Consider the following 16,963-nt stretch of genomic DNA (forward strand, 5'->3'; position numbering starts at 1 on the left):
GAAACAGGGTTAGATGAATGAAAGTAAACATACCATACTACGGGGACATTTGTAAGGATAGTCTGTGATACTGAACTCATACATATGGTGAGGATTTAATGGTAGCCATGATGGTCTTTATCTCTATAATAAAAACTGGTGCTGAAATCATTCTGCTGAGACAACCTGCTGTCTGGAGTGCCGTACTTCCTTGTGTTAAACATAAAGTGTATTGTTTTTCAGAATCTGACTTTATTATGCAGCAATCGATATTATTTCTTGGGGGGACTTCTGCGTTTTCCATTGTGTTATGTTGTTTGAGAAGCAGAAAAGAGCCAAAACAAAGGCAATGACTGGCGGGGGACATGGAATATATTCATATTAAATTTTGGAAGAATGGGACTGCTGAGTATACACCTCCAATGACTGTGGAACCGTAGGATCATATTAGAAAGACATACAATGCATTTAAAAATACGTCAGCGAGCTGGATTTTTTTCCTACATTGGGGGAGAAAAGTATTTGAGGTGTCTGTAGATGCCACTGTCAGAGCCTGTTTTACAGCTGCTGCTGATTTTACTGCTAGTGCACCCACAAATAACAACATTCATTTTAGTTGGCAGGTTATGGTGCCAATACTTTGACTGTGACATCATCAGTGCCACTATTACACAACTAACTTCCTCAAGGTTGTTCTTGCTTAATCACCGATTTCTGCTTCTGATAACGTAATACGAAGGTTTGGATTAACGCTAATAAGCGCTGAATGTAACAGATTACACTGCCAAATCTATCTCAGAGAGTGCATTCTGAACGGGTTGCCAGTCTATCACAGGGCAGACACACTTACTGTACAGACAAACATGCAGTATTCACACCTACAGGCAATCTGGGAGGCAGGCAGAGCAGTTAGAGGAAACCACACTGACACAGCTGGCCGGCAGGTTCAAACCTGTTATCTACTGCCTGTGAGGCAAAGGGGCTACCCTCTGAGCCACCATACAAGCCGGCCCATATTCCAAAATAAATTACAGTAAGAGTAAGCAAACAATTTAAACAACTTAAAGAAGAATTACACAGTGGAGCCGAATGTGACGCTACATCTGGAATACTGGAGCTCGCGGATTATTAGTGTTACATTATTATTGCAGATTGAACAGCTTATTTTTAACTGATGGTTAAGTCAAGGGAAAGTACAGGGAATATTCCATATTTATATACTCACAAAGATAATGAGGTAATCGTTTCCAGAGTTGCTCTGTTGTAAAGTTAAATGTTAAGTGCAGATTCTCAGTGAATGAACAGAAACCTGGAACGTGAGCTGCTTCAGAGACAGTGGTAGTTATTCTGTCGATGACAGAGGTTTACGCATGTGGTTTGCATTTATAGACATTTTTAACATTTGATTTGTCCGGATTATATCATGGTAATAATCTTTTGAGAAACGGCCAAAGCATTTCCCCTTGTTGTGCGTGAACACATCTTTTGCCCGTGTGATACTGGCCTGGCTGTCACTGTCTGCTCGATACTCTGGGACTCTGTCGGACTGTTTTCTTTTAAAATTGAAATTCAACTTCACACAAAAATATGTACACACTCAAAAGCAGACAGGAAGCAAACATCACTTCTCTGCATTAGTTACTGTAGATTTGTGCGGTGCGCTGATGCATTAACTTGTTATTATCCAACTGGAATGCCTGCCGTAAATGTCTTCATTAGCATGGATCTGCATTGAGTGGTGTGTGGAGTGTGATTTGGTACACTGAATTAGGGAAAGAATCCTGTTTCACACATGCACAATGAATTTAAAGCAGGGGGCTAAAACATGCCCACAATTATTAGAGGTACTATTTGCTTTCACAAATCTTCCTCAGTGATTAACAGTGTTCAGTGCTTTCTGTGTGTTTTTTATTAAGAAAACAACCACACCTACAACCTAAAGCAATGAAAAATCATTCCTTATTATACGGTGTATTAGGATCATAATGGTTCAAATACAGTTTCTGGTTTTTGATGTGCAATGTAAACTCAGTAGTTACAATTCTCTTTTCAAGTTGCCTGTAAAAGAGAATTAACACAAATTAATTTTACATGAAAATAAGCTGGTTTTACACCTAATCTTGTCACAGCAGCCTGGAGTCTAGAAGAAGAGGGAGTCACCAGCAGCCCAACAACACAAAACAATGGAGCTTAATGCTGAAGGAATTTCAGCACACACACACAACCATCTCCCTCTTTACAATGACCATATAATACTGCAAATCCCCTCATCACCTTGTGTGCACACACACACACACACACACACACACACACACACACACACACACACACACACAAAATGATGCAGTGAGTCACATTTCCTGTGTGACCATATATGGAGGCAGCTTCCTCTAGACCACAGTTGCCAGGGTGACAGGGAGAAGTAGGGATACAAGAACACAGACAAGAAAGACTTGCTAGAAGACTTGCTGATTGCAGGCTGATTCATCCTGCTCTTTGAGCAAAGACAGGATTCACAGACATTAACCAAATCAGTATCATGTAGACAAATACTCCACACACCACACACACACACACACACACACACACACACACACAAACACTTTTAAACACACATGTACACACACGCATATACATATAGCTGGCTGCTCTACTACAGATGTTCAAATGTTGCCTTAGATACCATTCTTGACACACACACACACACACACACACACACACACACATTGAGTTACCTTGTTGATGATGTGTTGCTGCTGCTGTTGGAACTGTTGTTTGTGTTTCTCCAGGAACTGCTGGTGCTGCTGCTGGACCACCAGCTGCTGCAGGGCCTGGGCCTGTCCACATTGCTGCTGGGGCAGAGGGGCTGACTGGGTTCTTCCCAGGGGACGGTGGCCCCGCGCAAGTTTGGAGACAGAGGGCGACGGTAGCGGGAGGCCACCCAGACCAACTGTGGTCAGAGGAGAATATTATTAGCTTATTTCTGTAGCTGTGGCCATCATTCCTGTTGCTTATGAATACATTTCATTTGCAAGATTTAAGAGATGTAGACAAGTGAAATTACATCAATACATTCAAATTAACTACTACTAAGTACTTATTTCTGTGCAGGTATAACATTAGTCAAATTAGGGAAATGTGGAGCACAATAATAACAAGACACCAGCTACTGACTACTGAGAAGTAAAGAAATTAAATGTAGTGATCACTGACCCATTGGATTGTGGCTCTGCTCCAGCAGTACCATGTGTTGGAGAAGGGGGTTGTGACCAGCCGTGCCCCCTCCAGCCCCCTCTCTGTCCAGAGCTGAAGCTGCCAAGTAGGAAGGCAGGTGGGCAGTGGGCAGGAACGGAGGGGTCAGAGGAATGCCCTGCTGTAACGCAGGCAATGCCAGTCGACTCTCACCATCTTGGTGTCCCGATACCACCTACAAAGAGAGAGAGATTGAGATACAAGGACAGAGAAAGAAAGAGGCAGGCAGACACAGAGAGAGACAGATGGACAGAGACAAAGAAAGGTCAAATGAGACAGAATGGGAGTGAGATGGAGAAAGAGAATCAGATGGAGAGAGAGACATGTAAGTCGTCTTTATGCCAAAAATAATTTATAAGAGCTTTCCTTTTTTATTTATGCAGTTTGGACTTGGCACACTCCCTGTGTATAGACTGGCTTGAGAGATAACTCAGTGCTTGTTGATTTGAATGAACCCAGTATTATTCTCTGTAGTAAACTAACCAGGCAGTAATCGACTACCTTTGTATATGCAAGGGTGCATTTTGTGTGCATGTTTTGCAAACAAAATATTCTTTAGTGTAATGAGCAATGCTGTATTGGATCATTAGAACATTGTGCATTGACTGTACTCACAGTGCTAGCAGGGCATGTGGCTGGCAGTCCAAGAGTGATGTTGGGCAGAGACGGGGAGGTGTAGAGAGAGAGCTGGCTAACAGAACCATCCCTTGCAGCCAACCTCTGAAGCAGGGAGACCTAAACAAACACAACATTACAGTAAACACTCATTACAGTTAAGACACCAAGTAGACACAGTGTCACATACAGCACATTACTTCGCCTCTATTTCACACACACACACACACACACACACAAACAAACACGGACCCTGATGAGGGCCACAAGCTGAAACGCTTTGACCTCTTCAGACCTTTTCCCTCCTCCATGCACCTTGGAAGTAGGTGAAGCTGTGTCAGAAATGCCTACTCTGCTTCTACACACACACACTCACAGAGCTTGAGCCCTCCATTAAAATAAACAGACATTGCCAATCTCCTCCTGGAGTCCTCTAGTCACCAGTCTGCCTCATACACACATACACCAAAAGACACTGGCAGCCATGTTGGTTACCTCTCCTGGGCTGCTGGAGATGGTGACCCCGTTCTCACTGGGGATGTTACTGGAGCTGTTGTTGGGGGAGCTGGGACCTGAGCCTGGTGCACTGTTGCATGCAGACTCTGGAACACACATCACAGAAATTTGATTGTTCTAACATGCTGGCCTGGGCCAATCAGCTTTCTGATATGAAATATGACTCTGTCCTTGTTTGGGGTGTATTCATACTGTAAATTATGGATTTCCAAAACACTTTTTGAAAAAAATAAGCCATTAAAAGTCATGTTGCTAGGAAAAATCCATATATGGGTTTGAATGGGGATATTTTAATCTTTTTAACTAATCAAAGTACTGGGAAAATCAGATTCTGCACATATTCATCATGAAGCCAAATCAAAACACCAGAAGAAGTCAAGTGGCGAGAGTGCTCACCAGCAACGTCTAGGGAACGCTTCTTGGCAGTAGTGATGGGACCATCTTTCCTTCGGAGCAGAGGGCTGCTGCGGCGCTCTGTCACCTTCTGTTTTAGCCGGGAACGAAGCTTCAAGTTGGGCTCAGAGGCTGACAAGACACAGAGAGGAACAGGGACATGGTGGAGGATTTATTCAAAAGATGGAGAAGGTTCAGTTCACTAAAAGTAATTGAGAACTTTAAAAAAAAATCAAAAAAATTTGTTTTTCTCATCAAATGAGGTTTCTCCCATCCCATTTAACACATGTGTTGCAGATAACTAAGTGGATGGAGCTAAGCAATGGCAGGGTTAAGTACTTGACTTCCAACTGGGCCACCCATTCTAAAAATATTAATGTGTTACACCCCAAATTAGCCCCATAAATGAGAAAACGACAGATTCTCTCTAAACTGTCGCACTGGCACTCAACTTTGTGGTAGATTGCTGGGCCGCACAAGTGGGAGCTTGTTCGCGGGTATGTAGCGGGGCTAATGAGCTCGTCCCTATAGGCCACACTGTATGTGTTGGCCGACGGAGCTGAGGTTAGCCATCATCGTGTGACAGTGGGAAGCGCTGCAACAAGAGGGGAAGCAGCCAACTGGCAGCTTTTTTGATCCCATGCTTAATGATGCTGCCTCCACGCTCTGCTAATGAACACTGCTTGTTTCCAGACACTTTCTATTACAAAAAACTGCCAGAGTGTGGGTTTGTTTGTATGCATATGGGTATCTGTGTGCCTCGTTCTATATTTCTTGGGCACTGCCGTCAAACAGATGCTCCCGTTATAGATTTGCTGTGGAGGTATATTGACGAGGGCTACATGAGGGCAGTGGAAGAGGCCAGTGTTCAGTATATTCTGGGAATCTTGTCAGGTCAGGGACAGGGCCGGACCTTTTCTGGCCAATCTTGCTTTGGTGAGTCTCTGCCAGACACAAACACTCCTTCCGTTCAATTAGTTGAAGCTGGGCGGTTGACCGGTTGGCGGACAACAACAGACCACACTACGTTCATTAGCCTCAGAGAAGGAGCTGGGACTTTTTGTTGTGGAAGTGGAAGCAATTGACTCTTCTTTGTGTACTGTAGCGATTTATTGTTAAAAGACTCATTCAGGGTCATTACAAACCCTTTGGCCCTTGCTTCCTGTAGCCTTGAATGCTCATCAACTTGAGCTACACAAAGTTTTATGTACTTCAAAGAGGTGCAAGCACTCATTATATCTCCTGGTCAGTGGGGATGAGATGACCTATTGTGAATCTATAATGTCTAAGTATATTTTTCAAATGCACTTTCAGTTTTAAGGGGAACACACTGCTGAACTTATGAAACTCAATTATTTAAAAAAGAGCTTCTTCTAAGTGGAGGGCAGTCTTCCAGAGTCTTTAAGAGGGATGGGTTGAGGGTCAGGATAAAATGCTATGCATTAGCTGAACTGGAGGAGACAGTAGGAGAAGGGAAGACTATCAGAGAAGGAGCATAATGCATTCAAGTTCAATTTTAGTCCACTGCACAGGGAAGTGTGCAATTTGGCATTACCACAATTATTGCCACGACTATTATAATATGACACAAAAAAACAAAAATTGAAAATCCGATTTCCTCCATTATGTTCTGATATGTTACAAAACGCACTTGGTGTTACTTTAATTAATGCAGCCACATTATATGAAAGTTGGCATTTGTAGTAATCATGCACCCAATTATTTGTAAGCCTATTTGATTCTGAATAAAAGAAATAAAAATTTTTGTTAATGATGAGAGGAGTGAATGAGCCGTGGTGCTGAGACATCCTGGCTATGTTTATTACAGTCAGACAGTGGGCTGCAAAGGTGACAAAAACTGTGGACAATCTGGTGCGTAGCCGGGAGAGAAGAGACAAGGCACACAGAGATGGTGGAATGAAGGAGGGGGTTGGTCAAGGTTGTGTTATGAGTCATTACGAAATGGACGGATAAAAGGAGAAGAGAGAGAGAGAGAGAGAGAGAGAGAGAGAGAAGCTAGATAGAAGAATAAATGGAAGGTTACAGGGAGGTTAGGAGGACAGTAAAGGAGAAAGAGAAGGAGGGTGAAGTGGGGGTGTGTGTTTGCTTGGCACTAGTCGCCACAGGGGTGTTCACCTCAGGACACAGTGACTTTGAAGGGTGTTAATGCCGACTGGGCAAAAGCACAACACTGTGCACACGTGCGAACACACTCGCTGCAGAGGGCCCAGACTGGTTTTACTGCTGATGCTGCCCTTTTACTGTAGCCCTTTCTCCCTCGTTCACCTCCATCCATCCTCTCCCCTCTCCCCCTTCCTCTAAAATGCCCACTTCTCTCTTTCCCCTGGCAACTTCCTCTCCCAGTCATTGTTGAGCCTTTTCCCCTAGTTTCTTTTCTACGCAAACGTGCACACCAGAAGCAACCATCGGCAAAGGTGAACGTGCAGATTCGTTACAGCTGATGTTGACGGCACAGAAATAAAACAGCATTTTTACGTTTTTCAGACTTCCGGTCACATTCTGACTATAGTAACGTTTCCATCCTCTGTTGTCAGGAAACAGCACGTCTTCTTCTGTGGGGACACTTGTTGCTGAGGTAGAAAGGCACCTGGGCCTCAACACTCCACAGTGCTGGCATTATAAAGGTAACATTAAGTTAAGAGATATTTCCACACTAGCCAAGGGTGGACAATTTGGCTTTTGAGGCAAGGAAATTAAAAAACGCACAAGACCCCTGAATCCAAGGTTGTGTATTATATTCAATTTATTTGCTATGTATTATATGCTCAAAATGTCCTGATCACATGTGGCAAGACAAAAAATAACTTTCAAGTTAGTCAAATCCAGAGAAGTCCCTTTCTCTACCCATCTGATGACATATCAATACCAGATTAAACGCCTCTATAAGTGGTGCTTGATATTTCAATAGGGAGTGGAGGAGGAAACTGGTTCTCTGATACAAAACATATTGATCAGTTGCTCGTCTGTTTTGACAGATGGGAGTCCCGAGCAGCAAAAGTCATGCTGGGGGAAGCCGCGCTGCTCTTCCAAGGAAAGCCAGAGAGGGAGAGAGATTTATGGAAATCAATAGAGTAGTTTGCTGAAACTCATCAGTGGAGCTTCCCAGAAATATCATATGTTGATGATACATTAGACAGATCAGGTTAGGAGGACGTACTGTAGGTAGACAGACAGACAGACTTGTCTCATTTACATATTTTCTAGAAACATGAAAGCAAAAAAACCAATTCAAATTAGATTGTAAATCTTTATAGTGATAAAAAGTTGTTTCCAAAATATATTTGTCTACAAATTTAAAAGCAAAATAAATAACCGTCTCTCCTGTGAGCATATAAAGTGAATATGAGCATAGTGACAACAAAGAACTGGCTGACACTTTCCCTCTGTTAAAATCAGTGGCGCCCAAGTGGTAAACAGCAAAACAATGTGAGTTTCAAGCCAACGGGACTGAAATTAGATGTATAAAATACCACTCTTTTAACCAATGAGTTTGGTTTAGTTAAATACCTGGAAGCGGTTACAGTCCACCAACAAGTCCAACAATCGCTGGGGATTCAAGTGGAGAGGCGAGGATTGAGTGTTGGACGAGAACAACGAGGAAGTCATCTCCAATGACATCAGAGGAGATAGGTCTGATCTTTGTTGGTGGGTTTAAGAGCAGGATGGAAGCGAGACAACCACAGTAAAAGCCAATATGTTTGTATATGCCAGTATGTCCACTCACTGGACTCTGCGCTGAGTAGACGTGTAAAAATGTCTATGTATTGGATTACACAGAAAACATGGAAGTACAATACTGCATCGTGCAGACTTTAAATGTTCAGTGCACAGTGTGATATGGGAGTGTGTGTGAAAGAGTGGGGGAGAAAGGGGGTCAGCATGACAAGTCTGTGCCTGTCATGAAGACCTAACAGACTTCCTGCCGCAGCATTCAAAGTGGCCCTCTGTGTTCCCAGAGCCACTATCACAAAGCCTCTCAGACTTGGACAATGAACCCCTGTTGTAGTACACTGTATGCCCGGGCCTCGCTTCTTAACATACGTTAAGAACTTAAGCATTACCAAAATGGGTCACCACAGGCAAAAACGTCATGTGTGACAGCTCCAGTCGTCAGAGCAGCGCACAACTGTGGTGACCACTGTCACTCACTTCCTCTTGAACACAGATCATCTCTCTGTCTGCCCGTCTAATCTGATCTATGTCTGCTCACGTTTGTCACAACAGTTCCTCAACCGCTGTGCCATATGTGCGCACATGTCAGTCTTCTCTCTCCGCCGTTCCTCGCAACTAACTCAAAGACAAAGAACACTGTCTTCAAATTTCAAACTCCATTTCTCCTGAAAATACATCTTCTTTTTTTTTAACATATGCACAGTGACTGTTCGTACTATAGTGCCTGTAAGTTGTGAATATTTCGCAGCACCACTGGCACCCCAAGAAATTCTTGAGTTACATTTGAGAGTCCCTGAAAGTTGAAACTTGCTGTCTCAGGTTGTGTGCCAGGATGGATCACTCCTGCCCCCAGCTCACAGCAGGTGGGCAGGAGTGCAGAGTACACAGAGCTTGGCCTCCAGCTGTGAAAGCAGGCAGCGATACTGCCAAAGCAGCTGCTGACGCTAAGTGAACAATCACAGCTTGGCTGTACTTGACATGGACAGAAGGACGGAGAGATAACAGTCTGATGCACCCGAAAGGCAGGAACCGTGGTTTCTACGTGCTTCCTGGGACACTTCTCGAAGGTTGTTTTGTCTGTGAGGGAGTGTGCCTCAATGTGTTCGTCAATATCTGAGTGATTTAGTCTAAAACAGGAGAATAGCCAACTGGCTTTAAAAAAAATGTTATGTTATCAAACCTCCTACACCTGATGATGAAGCAAAAGGCTGAGTTGAAGTAAGGAAGACATTTCAGGCTCATATCCCTGAATATTTCTACTTTCATTCACTGCAAGACCTTGAAACCAGATATAATTAAGTTTTAGGACTATTTCTTGACTGGGACCAGTAACTTCCCGGAGTCTCTGCTTGTTGCCTCTCGATCGGTCACGGCAAAGAAAAAGTCAGACACACAACCCCCTGTAAAACTGTTGTATTGTTATTGTAAAAACGAGGTATAACGTGTTAATTAGTGAGCTTCAGAGGTGGATTTTGTTACCTTTGGAGAGAGCCGGCTAGCTGTTTTCTCCTGTTTCAAGTCTTTATGCTAAGCTAAGCTAACAGCTTGCTGACTCCAGCTACATATTTACAGCACAGACATGAGAGTGGTATCAATCTACCACCTAACTCTCAAATACGTGTGTTTCCCGAATGTCTAATGTTCCACTCTCCATCCATCCACCCTCATTTACATTTGAATGGTTCAAAAGACCTCATGAAATAACCTTGGATATCTTTTTTTTTTGTTTGATAGTATTTTAGGGGCTCCTTTTAATCCTCCAGTGGCTGAATCCTGGTTCATGTGCCTGATTTTGAAACCCAATAGGCCATTTCAATTACAAATGCAGGGAAATGGAAGATTAGGGCTCCCCTCTAGACATGCAATGGGTGGCTGGTTTTAAGAGGTGGAGGAATATGGATGTCAGAAAAACCTTGGCACCACTCTGTACCTGTTTTGCGGAGAGGGAAGTCGTCTTTTGAGTCGTATGTGCCCAGCATTGGGTGGTTGTACGCTGACAATGCTGTTTGGGGAGGAGAGCTCTGGTCCAGAGAGCTGTGCTGGGTTTTTCTAGAGAAAAGTAAAAAACAAAAAACATTAAATACATCAGTATAACATGCAATATGTCAGGTGAAGTCCGGCTCCATGTATGCTTGCCAAGCTTGCTATACTGTACCTTACCTGACTATACTACACACACGCAGACACACAAAAGGTGGAGTGACAAAGACAGCTTCCGTCTCCCTCCCCAAGGTCAAGACTTCAAAAGACGCAGCAGTGTGGACAATAATGTGGGTGGAAAGGAGAAAGAGACAAAGAATAGAGAGAAAGGACTGAGATTGACAGCTGAGAGCTTTTCTTTTTCACCTCAAGACAGCAAAGACGCTGAAACCTAAATTCCTTCTGAAAGGTGGGTGAGACAGGGAAGGAGAAGGTGGGAGATGTAAGACGAGAGAAGAGAGGAGGCTAAAAAAGGGAATAAATGTGAAAGTGAAAGCAAACAGGTAGAAGAAACAGGTAGGAGACTAAAGAAATGGGAGAAATGGTGATGGTGGTGACAGTGATAGAAAACCATTTTCCTCACTGATGGCACACTCTTTAGATTGTTCTGTCATCTCCTGCCTTGGCAGACGCGTGACTGCTTAAAGCCTCTTCAAATATTTAAAGCACAGGAGAGGTGCCATTGTCTTTTCTCTATGCCCACTTCAAACACACGCACACACCTCAAAGAGAGCCAGCTGTCAATCACTGAAGACGCACATCGACAGAAAAAAGCCTTGTTTTCTCCTTGTCTGTAGTTTCACTCAGGACGTAAATGGCGGGGACGCCCACACAACAGGGGTTCACGAGAGCACAAGGTTTGCCGTGTTTACAAATCCACAATGATGAGGGACTTTTATGTCGCTCATCATCGTGGCTTTTATGTTTGATATTTTCCCAGTGTGGCAATTTAGCTTAGATAAGAAAAGGCAACAACTAAAAGGATTATAAAAATGCAAGAAAACAACGCTGATATTTGAGTATTGTTTCAACCGTGTGGAATGTTGCTTCTTTACAACCTTTCTTCCTCTTTCTTCTTTTAAACCAGACAAAGCACAAACATAAAGTAACATTTAAAGATCACTAAAAGGTTGGTATGAAAAAGAAAAACTTTACAAGGCCATGGTCACGATTTAGTATTCAGGCTTTCTAAAGTAAATTTGCCAATGATGCTTGCAAGAGGAAGGACGCACATTCATAATAGGTGACATGTTAAGTGACAGTGAGCTGCATATAGAGTCGATCTCGCATCTCAAATCAACTTTACATTTGAAAAGTATTTGGCAGCTCGACTTTGACAAATTTAACTTTCCACTGAAATAAATTCAAATTTTGACTTCATATTGGATAAATTCTTCATTGGTGTACAACCATTCACATCTCAAGCCAGAAGCGGTTCTGCAGTGGTGGGCTGTGACACTCACCCATACCAAAAGCGCGGGTCGCTGGGCAGACAGTGGTTTAGGTTTCGCTGAGCCAGGGCTTTCTTCTTGTTCAGGACAAACTCCTGAAGTCGCATCTTAACCTCAGTACTGGCAATTGCACCTGAGAGAGAGATACACAAAGACATGTTAATGAACCCCCAGTAACCAAAGTTTTATATACTTTTCCACATAACTCAACTCTATTTAACGCCCCATACAAGACACACTTCCAGTATTGCATTTCTGGAGAAGCTTACGCTTCAGTGTCTCTCCTGTACTGTATCTCCTGTCCAATCTGTGACACTTACACAAAGATTATAACAACATCCGTCCATATTTGGACAGATAATGGGCTTCTACCTACAGACAGAGTGCACAGTCTTGCACCAGAGGTTCACTGAAATTCCACAGAGACGACAGCAGTGCTATGTAACTCGCCTCAGCTCCCGGTCTCTCCTCAATTACCACCTTCAGTTCGTAGCTAGAAACAAATTGTCCAGAGAGGGAGATGTGGAAAACATGAGCAGTGAAGGGGGCAAAAAAATTAAGTGTTTTGAGAATACAGGAAAAACAGAGTGAGTGATAACAGGTGATCTGTCAAGCTTGAGAGAGAAAGTGGTAAATACAGTATGTGAAAGTGACAACAGCTAATATAGGCTCTCTAAATCACGGGGCAGCTGGAAGTGCTGACATCCCAATATGTCGGCTTTCCACTGAAGCAAATTGGCTTTTATGAGACAGCCTTCTATGCAATTTATTGCAGTACTTAACAAAGCTTCCTCTGTTTACAACCCAATGCTCTTTCCATAGACGTCAAACTGTAGTCTCACTTTGCCCAGCAGAGGATGGTTGAGGAAAAGGACTTTACTGGCAGAAGATCATGGTCCCAAATGTGGGTCCAATATTAATTATATTCAAACAACATCATTGCCTGCCCAAAAAAAAACCCCACATCAGAGCATTTTACAGTCACGCCAACATTAATAACACTTAAAGGCAATCTTGATTGTCTGATAACTTTACCACATGAATTGACTTAGAAATATCTCTGTCGTCATACTTGTCGTCATTGTTGCATGGCTGTACCAATGTGAACTTTCTATTTACTAGTACTACTAACACTACTGTACAAGCATTTATTAACAGTAGTTGTAGTAGTGAGTGATTTTCTTTGTGTATGCAGCCAAAGTATAATCAGGCCATTTACAGCATTTATACTGTGTGTGCTCATGTAAATGTGTACATACAGACACCAGCATGATGACAGGAAGAACCTTTAGAACCTTTTTTGAGCCATTCAACATTAAGTGGGTTCAAACACTAAGTAATATATTCAGTAGCATCTTTCAACAACAAGGCAATTCAAAGTGCTTTACACAGTGACTCATGTCTTCCATGCCACCTACTACTTATGCAGTATGAAACAATTACAGGAACAAGAAACGCTTGACACAGCTCAAAGAACAGTCACAAACATTTCCTCCTGCCACAAAAATATGCAATTGTGTCAAAGCTCATTCAAGTATCAAAATCAGGACAGCTTTATTTTGTCAGTCCTTGTGAAAGCCCTCTGCAGCAGGATCAGACTCCTGACAGCAGAGGTATCAGTGCCCTCAAATCCTAAAGAAAATAAATGGTTGTCAGAGTACAGTGAATTGCCTGGTTACATTGCATTGCTGCCATTTTATTCCTCAAACAAAATGACCGCAGGAAACAAGAACAAATTTATAAAAAACGAGGGCATGTGTGCCACTTGAATGCCTTGCTCCCCTCGCCTCGTCTTGGCCGTCTTGTTCTGCTATTCCCTGCGGTAAAGGTGCGAGGTCGGGCTGTTCGGACCGCTGGGCCGCAAAGACAAGTGCTGTGACAGAGGGTCTGCGTGGGCCAAGTCTCTCTGGCACCTGCTGTGATAACGTGACACGGTGCCTCTGCACAGTTACAGCAGATGTTGGCAGCCTTCAGGAGATGGACAGTGAATATATGCTACGTCAGACGTGACAGCTTCATTTACAGCTTGTTTGTGACACTATTGAACCAAAGCAATACCAACCCACCAACACTGATCTCATGCATCTCACTTTATAATTTAACCAGTAAAATGTCCTCTAGGTATGTTAATGCTCTTTTGGCAACTCACTACATTTTCATGACATCACAGTACACATTTCCAATATCTTGTAAAATGACGGCATTGAATTATTAATCTGCTTTAACTCTTTGGGATTTTTTGTTACTACTGTTGGGTTCAGTCATTTTCTTGAAACAATCGCGCTCACTAGCAGTTGCTACTTACTCTCCTGTCCCCTGTCCTTGTTTTTGATCTGTTGGAGTTTGTATTCCCGCTGCTGCTTCTCCAGCTCCTGTTCATGACGCTGCTGCTCCATCTTCCTCTGGTGCTCCAGCAGCTCCTGTTGGTGCTTGAGCGCCAGTAAATCCTGTTGGTGCTGGTGGAGAGAGACGAGGAGGAGAAGAGTACAAGGAGACAGAGAATATTGCTAAAGGACACTACACAGGATGGGCAAATATACTGAAACAGCCATGGCCCACTGTGAAGAATCAATGATTTCAAAATTAACTATTCTAAAGTGACATCACCAAGCCGAGTCCCATAATGAAAGTAAAGTGGAGACTGTGCAGATTGGAGAACACACATCAGAGTTATTTTTATGCCAGACTGATCGTCCTTATTGACTGATTTTGTGGTTGTGGCAACACCAGTGAGGCTTTTTAGCAAAGTGGGTGCATACAAAATTCACTAAGGTTTCCATGGCGATGACTAAGCAGCAAAAATACTGCCACCAGATCAAATTACATCACCACACTCACATCACTTAAGTGTACACATGCACATGCTTCCTCTTGTCCTTCACAAGGTGCATTTCTGCTGAGCACAGCCCTATAGTAGCTGTATCCAAGGAAGGAATCCCTCCTCACTCCTCATCACAAACACAGAGGAGAGGACTCACCTTGATATGTTCCTGCAGCTGGACTTCATGTTGTCGCGACAGCTGTTCATGCTGCCTCTGGAACTCAGCGATCAGTAGCTGTCTCTGGAGCTGCTGCTTGTGTTTGAGAACTACCAGCTCCTGCTGCAGCTGCTGCTCCTGGTGGTCTGTAGGAAATGTTCAAGACTTTATCATTCAGAGCGTCTGGGGCGAGGGGTGTGTTTGTATCAAATAGTCAGGATGCGACCACAACCAGAGGTCATGCCCACTTACTAATGACTGACCCACGGCTGGGCTCAGAGGACGCGGGACAAGCCGTAGAGGTGGGCGGTGTCGGGTGGGGTTGGGGAACCAGGCCGAAGGCGGGCTGCTGGTGGTGGTGGTGGTCCACTACGCGCAGGTCCATGGGAAGGATGGCTGTGGTGGTGGGGGGCACCTGCATGGGCAGTGCTGCCGTGCTCACGTCCACTGGAGGAGGAGAGAGAAGATGGAAGAGGGGAGGAAGCACAAACATGGAGTTTGTTTAGAACATGCAGCAACAGTACAAAAAGTATTTACAATGCAGATTTCTAGACTCAAACTATAACTACAACAGGTCTACATGCATACAGCCCTCACACACACACACTCTTTTTTGAAACACTTAAAAAATGAAAAAAGAAAAATACATAAAAAGGATGACTCCCAGAAAGGCATGAGCAGCATGTCTGCTTTCCACAGTTAGACTCCAAATGTAGAGATCACCATCTTAGCCCCAAAATGGTGCCTCTGTGTACAACATGTGCAACTACAGCATGTGTGTGTCTGTGCCGTGAAGGTTCTGACCCCGACAGCAGATTTGCCTCTGAGGGCTGCAGAGTTCAAATTGGCAGGAAAAAAATCTTACTAGTGTTGAGTTGGAGATCCTCAACAGAGCTAAAAGCCCAGTCTACCAGGGGAGTTAAAGGGGAAAAAAAACGACTCAGGGAACACAGAATATTCATGTAAGTTTGTTCTCAGAATGATATAATTAATCCTCTCTGATCCACATCTAAGACACATGAGTGCGTGTTACATCAGTTGTCTGGACATCTGTGGTGGAAGCAAAGTGTATAGGAAGCCTCCATAACATACTGTTAGACTCACACACACACATACACACACACACAGGGGTGGAATGATGAAACATGGCAGCAGAGAGCAAAAACAATCCCCCTGCAACATGAGTTTTGCAGCAGGGATTTGCTGACACGCATACAGACTTACTGTGTGCATTTGTGTAAGTGTGTTTCCACTTTGTGTATATGTGAGCAGTAACACTGCATTTTGGTTATTGTTAAGTGCAATGCTGACAGCATACTTTATGTGTGTGTGTGTGTGTGTGTCTTCTACAGAGAAAAGCAAAGGTGTGTCTGATGTTGAAGGAGATGGATTCCCAGTGCCATCACACATCACAACAATATACCCAAAATCAACCCACTCTGTATCTGTCACAACGTACAGACACTGCACACACGGGGTTAGACATTTCATTCTAAAGCAAAAAGGTCACAGGTACGGGCTCTGCAAATGTCATGTCAAAAAGTTGAAATATCACGTGGCAAGACACTGAAGCCGCCCCACAGTTTTAAAAATGTGTGCCTAACACAAAAATATAAATGTCTGCATTTCTTATGTTACAATCAATCTACAACATTTTATTCTGCTTTATCTGAATAATCCAGTGAAGTAGTGAAGCCCTGTCGTGCTGTTGAAATATGGATACTATGGGCAAACACAGGATAAGCAATATCCCTGCATCAACATGGCTGACATGCAAAAACCTTGTATTAGAGTATTAGTGCAATCAGATTATTTCTCCAAAACAAGCAAACAACACAGCAGCTTACACCCAAAGTAAGTAGTATAACCCGACAACACAACACCAGGGAGGCAAGAAAAATGCAAACAAAATCTTTGCCAACTCTAAAGCCTTGATATGTAACTGGAATATGACGTTCTGTGATCAAACACTGTCAGCACGCTCCTTTATTTCCTTTAAATACTTCTGTCTAAATCTGGCAGTGCTATTGAAACAATTAAAGATGGTGTGCAGCATGAGCTTTATATGTGTGGGTGTGTAAAGGTTGCTTTTAGGTAAACCAGTTA

The 16,963-nt window shown here is 43.3% G+C and overlaps 1 protein-coding gene across 1 annotated transcript in view; it reads right to left on the minus strand.

Moving 5' to 3' along the window:
* hdac4 (histone deacetylase 4) overlaps positions 1 to 15,260 on the minus strand; it is a 46,433-nt gene extending 31,173 nt beyond the window's left edge. The window contains exons 1-10 of the mRNA XM_070914056.1: positions 15,110 to 15,260; positions 14,858 to 15,003; positions 14,185 to 14,335; positions 11,892 to 12,012; positions 10,379 to 10,497; positions 4,759 to 4,887; positions 4,342 to 4,448; positions 3,847 to 3,966; positions 3,193 to 3,406; positions 2,715 to 2,929 (exon numbers count right to left, since the gene is read on the minus strand). Coding sequence (XP_070770157.1) covers positions 2,715 to 2,929; positions 3,193 to 3,406; positions 3,847 to 3,966; positions 4,342 to 4,448; positions 4,759 to 4,887; positions 10,379 to 10,497; positions 11,892 to 12,012; positions 14,185 to 14,335; positions 14,858 to 15,003; positions 15,110 to 15,242 — 1,455 coding nt within the window. The 5' untranslated portion in view covers positions 15,243 to 15,260. The remainder of the gene's footprint in view (positions 1 to 2,714; positions 2,930 to 3,192; positions 3,407 to 3,846; positions 3,967 to 4,341; positions 4,449 to 4,758; positions 4,888 to 10,378; positions 10,498 to 11,891; positions 12,013 to 14,184; positions 14,336 to 14,857; positions 15,004 to 15,109) is intronic.
* Between the last annotated feature and the right edge of the window lie 1,703 nt (positions 15,261 to 16,963).

This window comes from Enoplosus armatus, chromosome 11 (assembly GCF_043641665.1).
Source record: "Enoplosus armatus isolate fEnoArm2 chromosome 11, fEnoArm2.hap1, whole genome shotgun sequence".
Lineage (NCBI taxonomy): Eukaryota > Metazoa > Chordata > Actinopteri > Centrarchiformes > Enoplosidae > Enoplosus > Enoplosus armatus.